The sequence below is a fragment of the Saccoglossus kowalevskii genome, chromosome 5, assembly GCF_978046115.1.
Source record: "Saccoglossus kowalevskii chromosome 5, keSacKowa6.1, whole genome shotgun sequence".
NCBI lineage: Eukaryota > Metazoa > Hemichordata > Enteropneusta > Harrimaniidae > Saccoglossus > Saccoglossus kowalevskii.
The window spans coordinates 485,392-498,891 of record NC_140645.1 but is presented as its reverse complement, the minus strand read 5'-3'; the positions used below and the strand labels follow the sequence as shown (position 1 = coordinate 498,891).

At 40.6% G+C, this 13,500-nt stretch overlaps 1 protein-coding gene across 2 annotated transcripts in view; it reads left to right on the top strand.

The window, feature by feature from the left end:
- Positions 1–13,500, top strand: part of LOC100374935 (RNA-binding protein 42-like) — a 58,798-nt gene that overhangs the window by 23,675 nt on the left and 21,623 nt on the right. For both annotated transcript variants that reach the window (XM_085499027.1, XM_085499026.1), the window contains exons 2-4: positions 7,089–7,144; positions 7,336–7,595; positions 7,898–8,156. In XM_085499027.1, the coding sequence (XP_085355153.1) occupies positions 7,089–7,144; positions 7,336–7,595; positions 7,898–8,156 (575 nt within the window). The remainder of the gene's footprint in view (positions 1–7,088; positions 7,145–7,335; positions 7,596–7,897; positions 8,157–13,500) is intronic.

Genomic DNA, 13,500 nt, shown 5'->3' with positions numbered 1-13,500 from the left:
CAGATGCAGTCAGAACGAGCTGTCTCTATTGCGGCCCCTCGGTTGGCAAGCAGGAAGAAACACAAAAAGCATTGCTCGCATTCAAAATGCTCTCTTCCTGGAAACCCCCTGTTCCCAGCCACGACTCTCCCACTGATTTGGGTGAGGCTAAGGCTCAAGCTAGTTGCACCAGATCTCCTCTGGGACCTCGGGCACTGAATGCCAATGGGGATGCTGGCAGCCAAGCCTCCGATTTCGGGGCAGGGCTTTTGGGTCAGGGCACATGTTGCGCCTCCCCCTATTTTCAGCCAGCCAGGGTTCGTCGCGCGGTACCGCACTCAGGAATTTCCCTTGAGTCCGGGCTTCGCTGTGGGTTTTGACTCCCTTCTTGCCGACCCTCGGGCGCCCCCAGAGGGAACTGATCCTGTCATACGACTCACACTCGAACATGCTCTCGCTCACATATTTAAGTTGAATGGAGGTAGTTTGCCCGCATTGGGCCATTCCAGTTTATATCTGCACCCCCCCTGTTGATGTGGTCGGATTTCCAGCACTGTATGATGGGGAAAATACCCCGGAATTCCAACTGTATATGGAGAAACAGAATCTGGAAATCCAGATGAGTATGGAAAAAAAATTCCTGGAAATCCAGGCAGTTATGGCTACTAAATAAAATATGGCCTAGTTTATCTCGCCACATACCGGTTGATGAGGCTGGATTTCCAACAGTATGACTAAAAAAACTTGGAATTCTGACTGTATATGGTAAAAAAATTGGGCCAGTATGAAATAGTTATTACTGAAATTAGATAAGGATGGTGGCACGAATGAGCTCATCAATACCGTGAATCAGGACTAGTTTGGATTTCCATTATGAAATACAAAATTTTGAACTTGGTAAATTAGCATATGATGAGAGTTATATTTGGAAATCCTACTCTGTATGGTGGCACAATGGAACTCATCAACACCATAAGTAGGAACTATAGTTTTGGATTTCCATTACTGTATGGTGATTTGGAAATAAAACTTTGTATTACTTATACACCCATGGAAATTATACCCTGTATGAAGTAAACACACAAGCTCATCAACAGGGGGGTGCAGATATAAACTGGAATGGCCCATTAGATACAGCCGGTACCTCGGGCAGTCCCTCATAGTCTTCCAACTTGGTGAGCCACGCTATTGGGGGTGATGTTGAGTATCATCGATTCTAGTGATATATATATACGATGTATATACCCCCACCCTCAATCCTATGGCAACTACTTATTGTTGCTTCAGCACTTATGGGATCATAGACGCTGGAATCCAAAGCAACCCCTTCGGCATGTCCGGCCGAGTGCTGAGTGGGACGCAGGGTGCGCAGACGATGTTGATGGGCGGACGTTAGTCAGTGGCAGAGGAGTTAATGCCTAAGGCCCCAGGTGGGGTAAATCTTATGCAACACTTTCTGCTGGACCAAACGCTACCCGGTCGGTGTGGTTTCAGGATCAGACCCCAAAGTGAGGGATTAAACAAAATGCCCAAACTGTATCCCAAGGCTCCTTCCCCAGACCCCGGTACCTTGAATTTTTGTTTTGCAAACCGAGCAAAGAGGGACGACCGCGTTCCATGAGTGTTCTCGCCAGCTCAGTCTGAGGCGATCCATCAAGCCCTGAGGGCAGAGTTGCTGGAGCGCATTATTGTGCGCACTCTGAGATCTCGAAGGCAGAACACACCAGCCTCCTAGACCAGGCCACACATTTACTGGTTGGCCACTGCACAGCTACGTGCGACATCCTCCAGTGTCACCTGGCTCTCCTGTCCGGGGCTACTACTGTGGAACAAAATGCGGTCTTAGACGTGTGTCTTTTCGCCGGCGAACTGAGTCAGGGAGTACGTCACCGCCTCAGTTACGCAGACTGGACATCTTCTACCCTCTTTGATGGGGAGATGGCGGGTGCAGTCTCGGAACTTCCGAGTGCAACGAACCAGATGGTTCAAAATGAATCCGCTAGCCAGTTGGCCACTGCCAAGGGTAAACTGAGGGCGTCCAAGCACAGAAAACACAACGCCCTAAGACGACGTTTGCCAGGAGGCAAGCGCTCATATCCTTCCGTGGGAGGGAAGAGTAGCGGCACGCCCTCAGGGAGGAAGGCTTCTCATCCTCTTCAGGCGATCGGTCGTCCACCCTAGCAGCAGGAGAAGCATGTTTGACACTTACCTCTGGGACCGGGAGGGGGGGGGATAGGCGTGCATTCGGCAAGTGGCCAGGTCACAATTTAGTGACTGCTTCAGACGATGGGGAAACTAACCACATGAGAGAAGAGAGCACCCACACCTCGCAACTGCCGAACCCATGGCCACATATCCCTGTCGCGCACAGATTGCACTGGTGTAGTCCGGTTTGGAGGAAGTGGGTGACCGATTCCTGGACTTTCCAAGTGGTGACACACGGTTACAAGATACTGCTGAAGTCTCCATCTCCATCGTAAGTGTCTCCCCCATTGAGAGCACGGCCAGGGGGTTCCCGCAAGGCGGAAGCAATCAGACAGGAAGTAGACAGTTTGCTGGAAAAGAGAGCCATACACAAAGTAGATCAGCCGGAATAAGTCCAGGCTTCTACTCAAATGTGTTTGTAGTACCAAATCTACAGGTGGCGCGCGTCCAGTTCTGGGCCTCGGCAGACTGAATCAGTACATGTACGTGCACCTTGATTGGTTCCGCATAGCGATGCCATACACCATTCTTCTATCCATCAATCGTTTCGACTGGCTAGTCTCACTCGACTTAAGCCAGGCCTACTTACATACCTATGCACCCGGCGAGTTGCCATCTTCTTCGCGTCTCCCAGTTGTATTCGAATCTCGGGTGCACCCCCCTTTGGGTTATGCACAGCCCTCTACGTTCCACCAGAATAGATGGAACAGGTGGTGCTGCTGCTTCACCAAACGTCAGTACACATCAATCCATATCTAGACAACCGGTTATTACATAACTCTAACAAGGGATTATTAGCCAAGCAAGTAAGGCTAACACAGGATTTACTTCAAGATTTCCCCTTACATCATGAACCATATGACCAAGGCAATGAGGCGGCGCCATATTGGCTCACCTATCAGTCTTGGTGCGATCAGCTCATCAGATTTTTTCCTCTCCCAAGTTTTTGGTCTGACTAGCTGTCACCTGCGTTACAGCCGACTCGGTGGCTAGGATAAGTCTTTCTGATTTTTTACCCCACTATCGCCTTTTTGTGTGCACTGCTTTACAAGAAAGAAAGAAACTTTTTAACTGTAGATTTCTCGCCCCCCTGCTGATCGGAGGGCTTCATCGCAGTCTGCTCCTGCAGGCGGCGGTTTGCTCGATCATACCAGCAATTGATCCTAATGACCCGATGTTCAGCACCCCCCCACCCTTGATCCTGAAACAGTCACTCTTGATAGGACTGTCACTTCCGGGATCCAGACGGCGGGATCCAAAGCAATACCAACTGCAGATCTCTCCTGGTCTAGCCGAGTGCTGGACGTAGCGGGGAACACAGACGGTGTTGATGGGCGGACCTTGGTCCCCTGCAAGATAGAGGCCTAAGTCCTTAGGGTAGGGCAATTTTATGCTCAACCTTTTCCGCTGGACCAAGCGCTACCCAATCGAGCAGTGTTGATAACCTGAGCCAGCAGATTATGGAATCAAAACTTACACCCGATCGGATTTTTGGATTCCTCCCCTGACCCCAGTATCACTAATCTTTTGGTTTGGTGGGACGGGCAAAGGGGGTGGCAGCATTCATGGAATATTTTGACCAGTTAGTAGGAAACAATCAACGCAGAGTGGAGCAGAGCAGAGTGGCGACCCTCAACCTTCAAGTTGTGGCCAGCCCTCTGGAATGCATTGTTTTGCGCGGCCAGCACTCTGAAGTCTCTAAGGCCAAACGCACCAGTCTCCTAGACTAGTAGACACAGCCATTGGTGGGACACCACACGGCTATGTGGGATATCGTGCAGTTTGATCTGGCTCTCGTGGCAGGGGCTGCCTCTGTACAGCGGAATGTGGTTTTGGCTGTTTTCACTTTGCGCACCACTGCCTGAGTTACGCAGGCTGGACCTTCCCACCCTCTTTTTTTTGAGAAGGAGCAGTCTTGGTGCTTCAGGATCCCACTGACCAGTTGGTACAGGTGAGACCCGCGAGCCTGTTTGGCTTCTGCCAAGGGCAAGTGGTAAGGACCCCAAGCTGAGAAACATAACGACCAAAGTCGGCATTCACTGGCCAGAAGTAGCCAGGAGGCAAGCGTACCGGCCTTTCCGGGGAGTAAAGAGTTGCAACGCACCCCCCAGAAAGAAGGGAGCAGGTGGTGGTCTCCCCCCTCTTCCTCTATAAAGAGCCATTGTTCGAAACGTCTAGCTATTTTTAATAGTTATTTAGGACTACGATTACCAAATATTATCTTCTATATATCTTTTCCCCGAGGGTTGCCTACCCAGCTCGCAGGGGAAGCAGGTTTGATGCTTCCGTTTGTGACGAGGGGGACGGGCATATGTTTGGTGGGAGGCAGAGTCGGAACCTATCGACTTCTACAGACCTCGCAGGGTCTCACGTCGGCGGAGGACAGATGACCCTTGATGTGGAACCGCCAAACCCACACACCTCTGTCACACATATGATTCATTGTTCGTCGTCTGTGTTTTCGACTTCTTTATGAAAACTATAAGCCTGAATGCTTTGATACTTGGTGTATATGTACAGTAATGGTACTTTTAGGCAGTCACTTAGACTAAAACTAATTTGCATATCACCCATGCAATAATGTTTTCGATATTTCACGGTCGATATGCAAATGAACATCGTATTTCCATTGGCTACCGAACTATTTTTATTTTGTAAACGCATTTTCATCTGCTATTTTTATCCAGTTCAAATCGTTCAACAACATTTTTGGCATGTCAGGTGTACATCACATGGAATACCCTGATTGGGAGAACTTAATGCATGTTGACCACCTGGAAAGTGAGTTTTATAAGCCTTGTAGAGCGTGAACGTTTCAACCGGTAACAAAGACTCATTCAATCCACAATCAGCAAGCAACATCACAAGCGATGACCGCTGTTGACGAAAGTCATCCCGCCAGTGGAGTACAGCAGTTGCACAGCATGTTTGCCAATTCTGTGGTGGAACTTTTAACTTCAACATAAACTGTCTTAGTCATCCAGTTCAAGTTCTGTTGTTAACAGCGGAGCTATCTCAGCCGACAGACTGCTTGTTTTTTTGTCCTTCATTATTTTTTTCAATTATTACGAAAAATTGGGTCTTGTGGATATTTGACTCCCATGTGCGAAGCACAAAAGGGAGTCTTTGCAGCTACCCTGTCTGTCTGTCTGTCTGTCTGTCTGTCTGTCTGTCTGTCTGTCTGTCTGTCTGTATGTATGTATGTATGTATGTATGATTTTTAGCTGTTTCACTGATATTTGAAGAACCACTCATTGAATTTTGATGAAACTTGGCACATGGATGCTTTGAACTAATGCGCAGATTTGATTTGTTTTGGGTAAAATCAATGAATATTCATTATCTAATTTGCATGATAATTAACTGATTTTTAGCTTTTCCATGACTGTTCCACTGATATTTGGAGAACCATCATTGGATTTTGATGAAACTTGGCACATTCATGCTCTGAACTAATGTGTAGATTTGATTAGTTTTGGGTAAAAATCTTTTTAAATTAATTACCTAATTAGCATAATGATTAATCAATTTTCGGCTTTTCCACTGATATCTCAAGTACTAATCATAACATTTCAATACAATTTGGTACATAGATGTCATATGACACTTCACAGACCTGATCGTGTTTAGGGTAATATCAGTACATATTAATCACCTAATTTGCATAATTAATTAATTTTCAGCTTTTGATATTTCAAGTAGTAATGATCACATTTCAATGAAACCTGGTACATAGTTACTTGAGGACTTTGCAGAGACCTAATTAGTTTTTGGGTAGATATTTGTGCATATTAATCACCTTATTAGTTAATAATTAGTTAATTTTTAGCTTTTCACCTGATATCTCATGTACATGTACTAATCATCACATTTCAATGAGACTTGCGACATAGATCTTCTAAGAATATGCAGAGACCTGATTAATTTTGGGATAAATAATTGTGCATATTAATTACCTAATTTGCATAATTAGTTAATTTTTTGCTATTCCATGGCTGTTGCACTGATGTCTAAAGAATCCTCATTGGATTTTGATGACACTTTTAAAGAGTACTCGTCATCACATTTCAATGAACCTAGGACTATACACCATATTAGTTTTTGGTAAATATTTATGCTTCTTAATCACCTAATTAACATAATTAATTAATACTGGTATCTCAAGTACTGATCATCACATTTGAATACAATTTTGTACATAAATGCTCTAGGACAATAGACAGCCTGATTAATTTTGGGTTAAAATCTGTTCATATTAATAATTTTTTGGTTCTTATCACATTTTAATGACCTTATTAGTTTTACACTTAAATCTGTTCATATTACTTACCTTATTTGCATAAGCTTTTCCATCAATATCTCAAGTTCAAGTAATTTTGATTTAATTTTTAATGTGTCTCCAATACTCTCTGCACACAGGAGTTTATTCTAAGCTCTCTTTGATTTTTATTTATTTTTGGTCTAGTTATTTTAAAACCTTTATCTTGCGTAGATCAAACAAAAAGTTGAAAATCAGCTAAAGATTTACTATCTCATTATAATATAACTAATTTTAACAATGTTATTAGTGCATTCAAAATATATCTTGATGGTCGTAGTTCTAATTTTTCTTTCCACTTAAAATGTAATCATTGGTAAGCAGTAATTAGTGATCTGATAAGTAGCTTATACACCCAAATGCCCTACATATACCTATATACATGTATAATATGCAATTTGGGTAATCCCCTCAGATACATGTACTTGTCTATTATTTGTGCTATTTTCACTGAAGAGTTGATTCAGCGTTAGAACTAGGTTATATTGTTAGTTCCATTGATTGTTGTACATATACTGATAACTATGTGATTGCACCACAACTACATGTACATGTACTAATTCAATTCTAATTTCTTCATCATTAGATTTGAGCAAGAGATATCCAGCTCAACACATGTATTGAGTGGTGGCATGACTATAGGTTAGTTGATCTCTCTGAATTTTAAAAATTCATTGTTTATTTCATCGTCAATGCACATGTGATTTTATTTGATGACATTTGCCAAAATCCATTTTGGCATTTCATTTGTGACATTGTTATGAGTCTCCTGTCTTGGCTATGTACAGTTTAGACATTTTGTGAAACTGTATAATCTTGTTATTTGAATACAGTTGGCAGCCCTATGATGACTATGGGTACAAGACCATCATTTATACCACACCAATTACAAATGCGTAATAACCCGTCTACAGCAGTCCCTCCACTTCCCATGCCTCCTGGTCTGCCACATATGATGTCACCTCCTGGTGTACCTGGTCTGCCAATGACCTTATCACAAATGCCACCACTGCCACAACCAGTTCAACAAGTATCAGCTGTCATTTCAAAACCACCCACAGTATACTCCGCACCCCCTGTCAGATTTACCAAGGTAACCATATTATTATTACTAATTATTAGTTAAGCCTCAACATGTGTCCTTAACTACTTGACAAAAATGTTTTAACTCATTTGAACATCACACATGTGTGTATTATACAATTTTGTACACTATGAGATCCTATTCCTAGGAGGTGTTACTCTTTACTGGTTCTTAGTTACTAAAAGTGGATGTCTGGTGGCTATTGTTTTACTGTTTAATGGTAAATTTGTTTGTATTTTATCAGTTTACTAAATGTGACGCACATTACATTATATTTAGATTTGTTGTTTAATCGCCTAATGTTTTTACAGACAACAGAGCATCTAGAGAACACAACAAGGTCAGATTCTCCGATTTTGTCCCAAGATACATTTCAGATTAATACTGATGTAGCTACCAATGAGAGCAGCCAGTCTTTACAAGGCCCTTACCTACCCATGCCTGTACAGACTACTGACAATATTAAAGATGACAAAACAAAAGATAAACCTGAAAAAAGAAAAAAGAAATTTGTTAGGACAGCGGCAGGCACTGTATGGGAAGATGAGAGTCTAGTTGACTGGGATCCAAGTAAGTTGAACTTTTTCCTCTTTTGGTGATTTATTAGTAGAGTGGCAGTGCAGAGAACAGTAGTGCATTGGGAAGGGGCACAATAGTCACTGGGAGGGGTACAGTTGGGCACTATTAAGCACATATTGCATGGCCATGAGGGCTAGTGCTAGTATACGTCTATTTCCCCTTGGGGTTGTGGGGTACCAAAAAAAACCTGCTATTTCTGCGGCCTCGTGAAATAGCAGGTGATCCTGTTTTGACTAATTATAGTACAGTATTAACGAGTGATGTGTTATAATGGAAGGTATGCAGTTTGGGAGTGGTACAGTAGTGCACTGTAGCAAGAGACACATCAGTGCACTGTGGAAGGTGGCACAGTAGTGCATAATATTGGAGTGTGTCCTGCCACATACTTGTAAAAACAGTTCTGAATCAATAAATGGTGATTCACATGTTGGTTTGTTGGCTTGACATGTGGCATACACTAGTATAGATTTTACCTTCACTGTGACTTGAAACATACAGTTGACAATCTTGCCAAAAGAAATGCCAATAAGACATTAAAATTAAAGCCGCAAGCGGCATCAGAGGGGCCCAAGCTCACAGGATTCTGTTTCACAATTAATGAAGGCAAATGATACACAATTGGTTATTTTGAATGATCAGTACCATGAAGTCGAAATGCAGTTGGTTCCATGTATTTAACTGGTTTGGTAATCAGGATATGGTTTCCACAATATATAATTAGCCATGTGCTTATGCATAAAGGGCAAGGTCACCAGAGTTCAACTATGTTTTAGCTTGTTGTGCTAAAGACTGCAGCTGTCCACTGTAACCGACATGATAATAACATTCCCAAATATTTGTAATGTGAAACTACCCCCAGCTTTTTTTTTTTTAAATACCACTTTTCAGATTTGGCTAGGCGACCCCCTCGCTTTGAAAACGATTACTTTTGTTTTGTCCAAGTTCACTTGTCATTTTCCATTTATCACAATACCCCTCAAGCTTACAAATTAATCTTTGTAGGCTAATGAAAGTATCCGAATACATCGCAATGTCGTCAGCAAATAATAAACAAAAGAGTTCAATGAGGTCAGGTGAAAGTTGAATACGGTACCATAGTGAGGGAACTGTAAGTTGTAGTTCAGCTAGTTCATTAATGAAGAAGGAAAATAGGAAGGGACTCAACATACAACCTTAGCGGACACCAATTGGACAGTCAAAATATTCCGTATACTGATTTGATGTTCTAATACACGATCTAACATTGGAGTAAATACTAGCAAGTATACGGTACATTTGTCCTGTCACCCCACCCTTTATCAAAATATACCATAGTCGCTGTCTCTCTACCATGTCAAAGGCCATGGAAAAATCTCCAAAAACACAATAGAATTTCCCTCTTTTACGTGTGATGTATTTTTGTACCAAAGAGTGTAGAATAAAGATATTATCAAAAGTTGAGTACCCGTCCCTAAAACCTGCCTGTGCTTCATTTATTTTGCCAAGAACCTCCAACCAATAGCAGAGTCGACGGTTCAAAATAGAGGTGAAAATTCCCTGGGTCATCAACTGGGCCTTTTTTGTAAACTGGGATATTATACAGATTGACTACTTGCAAAAGGATCAAACAATCATTGGAGAGTACTATGCTTCAAAACTGCCACAGTTAAGAGCAGCAATCAAGGAGAAAACTAGAGGAAAGCTTCTAGCTGGTGTGCTGTTGCATCCAGGACAATGCACCTGTCCACACAGCACAGGTGGCAGTGACAGCAGCAACCGAATGTGGCCTGACATGGCACCGTTAAACTTCTACCTGTTTCCTAAACTGAAGTCCCACTTGCATGGTCACCGTTATGAGACTGATGATGACATCATCGAAGCTGTAGAGGCCTATCAAACGGATCAAGAAGAAACCTTCTTCCAGCAGGGAATTGGAAAACTGGAACATCGATGGACAAAGTGCATTGAACTTAGAGGGGACTATGTTGAAAAATAGTGTAAGAAAAATCTTCCTTCTGTAACGTATATGAGGAAGGCCGGGAACTTATTGATCACCCCTCGTATTGGTAGCAGACTCCAGCTTTACCAATTGGCATGTACATGGCATAATAAGCTATCAATCTATTGCTAGAGTTAAAACATGTGAGCTGCACTGCAATGCAATGCTAGTGATTTCATGAATCAACGCTGAAATCCACATGTCCAAAAATGCATGCATCCACAGTTGAAAACAGAACATACAAACCATCCAAATTCAGGGATAAATATCTGTTTCACAATCAGTTTAAAGTTCTTAGGTTCAAACTATTTTACCGTTGTTCACCTGCTTGACATTATGATCGTTCATTCAGTTTGTCCTGATCGCATTTTTGAAAAATTCAAGATTTATATAGCGAAATAATGTACACACACAATCTTTCAGACATTTGCAATAAATTATTAGTAACAACAATTGTAAGTAAATATTTTTGACTCCCATGTGCGAAGCACAAAATGGGAGTCTTTGCAGTTAGTGTGTCTGTATGTATGTGTGTATGTGTGTATGTGTGTGTGTGTGTATGTGTGTCCGACTGTTCCACTGCTATCTCAAGAACCATACATCGTTTTTTGATGAAACTTGGTGCATAGATGCTCTGGGCCAATGCGCAGATTTGATTAGGTTTTGGTAAAAATCCATGCTAGTTAATTACCTAATTTGCATGATAATCAGCTAATTTTTAGCTGTTCTATGACTGTTCCACTGATATCTAAAGAACCACTCATTGGATTTTGATGAAACTTGGTACATAGATGCTCTGAACATATGCGCAGATTTGATTAATTTTTGGTAAAAATCCGTGCATATTAATTACCTAATTTGCATGATAATTAGCTATTTTTTAGTGGTTCCATGACTGTTCCACTGATATCTAAACAACCACTCATTGGATTTTGATGAAACTTGGTACATAGATGCTCTGAACTAATGCTAGGTTTTGATTAGTTTTTGGTAATAATCCGTGGATACTAATTACCTAATTTGCATAATGATTAGTCAATTTTCGGTTTTTCCACTGATATCTCAAGTACTAATCATCACATTTCAATGAAACTTGGTACATAGATGTCATACGACACTGCACAGACCTGATAGTTTTTATGGTAATATCAGTACATATTAATTACCTAATTTGCATAATTAATTAATTTTCAGCATTTGATATAAGTAGTTAGCATTACATTTCAATGAAACTTGGTACTTACATACTCAAGGACTATGCAGAGATTGATTGTTTTCGATAAATATTTGTGCATATTAATCACCTAATTTGCATAATTAGTTAATTTTCAGCTTTTCCACGGGTATCTTAAGTACTAATCATCGCATTTCAATGAAACTTGGTACATAGATCCTTTAGGACTATGCAGAGACCTGATTAGTTTTAGGGTAAATAATTGTGCATATTAATTACCTAATTTGCATAATTAATTTTCAGCTTTTCTACTGATATCTAAAGTACTAATCATCACATTTCAATGAATCTAGAATTATGCAGACCCAATTAGTTTCCGGTAAATATTTGTGCATATTAATCACCTAATTTGCATAATTAACCAACTTTCACACTGATATCTCAGGTACTATACATCACATATCAATGAATGTACATGGATGCTGTAGGACAATAGACAGACCTGAATAATTGTGGGTTAAAATCTGTACATATTAATTACCTAATTTGCATAATTAACCAATTTTAAGCTTTCACACTGATATCTAAAGTACCGTAAAAACTTCAAAATTTCGACCGGTTTTAAATAATTGGTGTTAGATATGTGACGTGTTTTTAGAGTCAAAATTAAGGTGCATTTTCGGACGGTCGAATTTTTCAGAATAGAAATCAGCAAATGAAAAAATGGGGATGATAGACAGTGTGCTTCATTAGTTTTTAAAAAATGCAATGTCCGTCAATTGACGTAAACTTCCTCATGTTTCACGGTAAAAGCAAAGGTCGTGGCCGAGTTGTAACTCAAAATCTAAACAAAGTCATCAATCAGTGAGTATTATGACAAGCAAAACAAAACATCAAGACGCGGAGAAGAGGTCAGCATAAAACTAATAGGTCAAAAGACAAAGCTGTCTCGCACTACCTAGAAAAACTTGCGAATGTTCGAAGTACAGGTACCCATTGGACAAAAGATGCATGAAAGTTTAGCAAACTATCTCCCCGACCCAGTGCAATGTATCCGGTTAGAATCAAAGCTCACGTGTCCCTTATTTGAGGGACCAAATTCTGCCGTAAATTTGCCCTTGGATTAAAAAATAAAATGGGATTTAAGAAAATAAAATGGGACTTTTAAGGTGTATTTTGGCGTCATTTTTCTGACATTTCAATCAATCCTGCCGGCTAAAATAGAGTCTAAGTTTTACCGTAGTCATTGACGTTTGTCTATTCAAGAGTACACGTGTATGATTTTTATCGTGACTAGCGTGAGCGGGTAAGCTTCCTTTCGAGAATGAGCTGTTATCACTGTGAACAATGTTAAATTATTCTTCAGATGACCAGTTTATTTTTTAAAAACAACTAATTTTTTTATTTAAAAAAAATCATGCCGTTTTCGCATCAAAATCCAAGCCAAAACATCGTACTACAACACCAATCTCTTCCGCATTGCGTTCAATAACATTAACATATTTAAATAAGCTATGGTAATTTGAACACGTTGGCATCATCCAGCTTTTTGATTGGTTAATTAGCGATTTGACCTATTTGACCTAAGAGAACATGGCGGATATCCTACAGCATCAAACGTTTATACGAGACCGGAATCATTCGCTTATGATGAAACTAAGTTGACTTTTATTTGTATTTCATAACCATTCAACAAATTTATTTTGTGTACATTATTATAATCACTACTGAGTACAGTAATAATCAACAATTCAGAAACGCAGCATGCCGAGATTTTTGTGTTCGTTTTTATTTCAAACTTCGTTTATTTAGAATATATTTTCGTTACCAATAAAATAAAAATCTCTCAGTCAATCAGAAACCCGGATTCATGCCTTCGAGGAAGGTCCCGTTTGAACGCTCACATCGTTTTTTTTTTCGTTTGTGGGAAAACTAAAACTGGTCGCAATTTTCGAATAAGAATGAGTCGGCAATTTTTATTGGAATCGAAAATTTGGAGGTAAATAAAACACCGAAACCCGGCAAATAAATAGGCGATCGAATTTTTAGAGGGGTCGAAATTTTGGAGTTTTCACGGTGCTAATTATTCCATTTCAATGAAACTTAGTATAAAGATGCTCTAGGACAATGTACAAACCTAATTAGTTTGGGGTAAAAATCTGTTCATATTAATTCCCTAATAA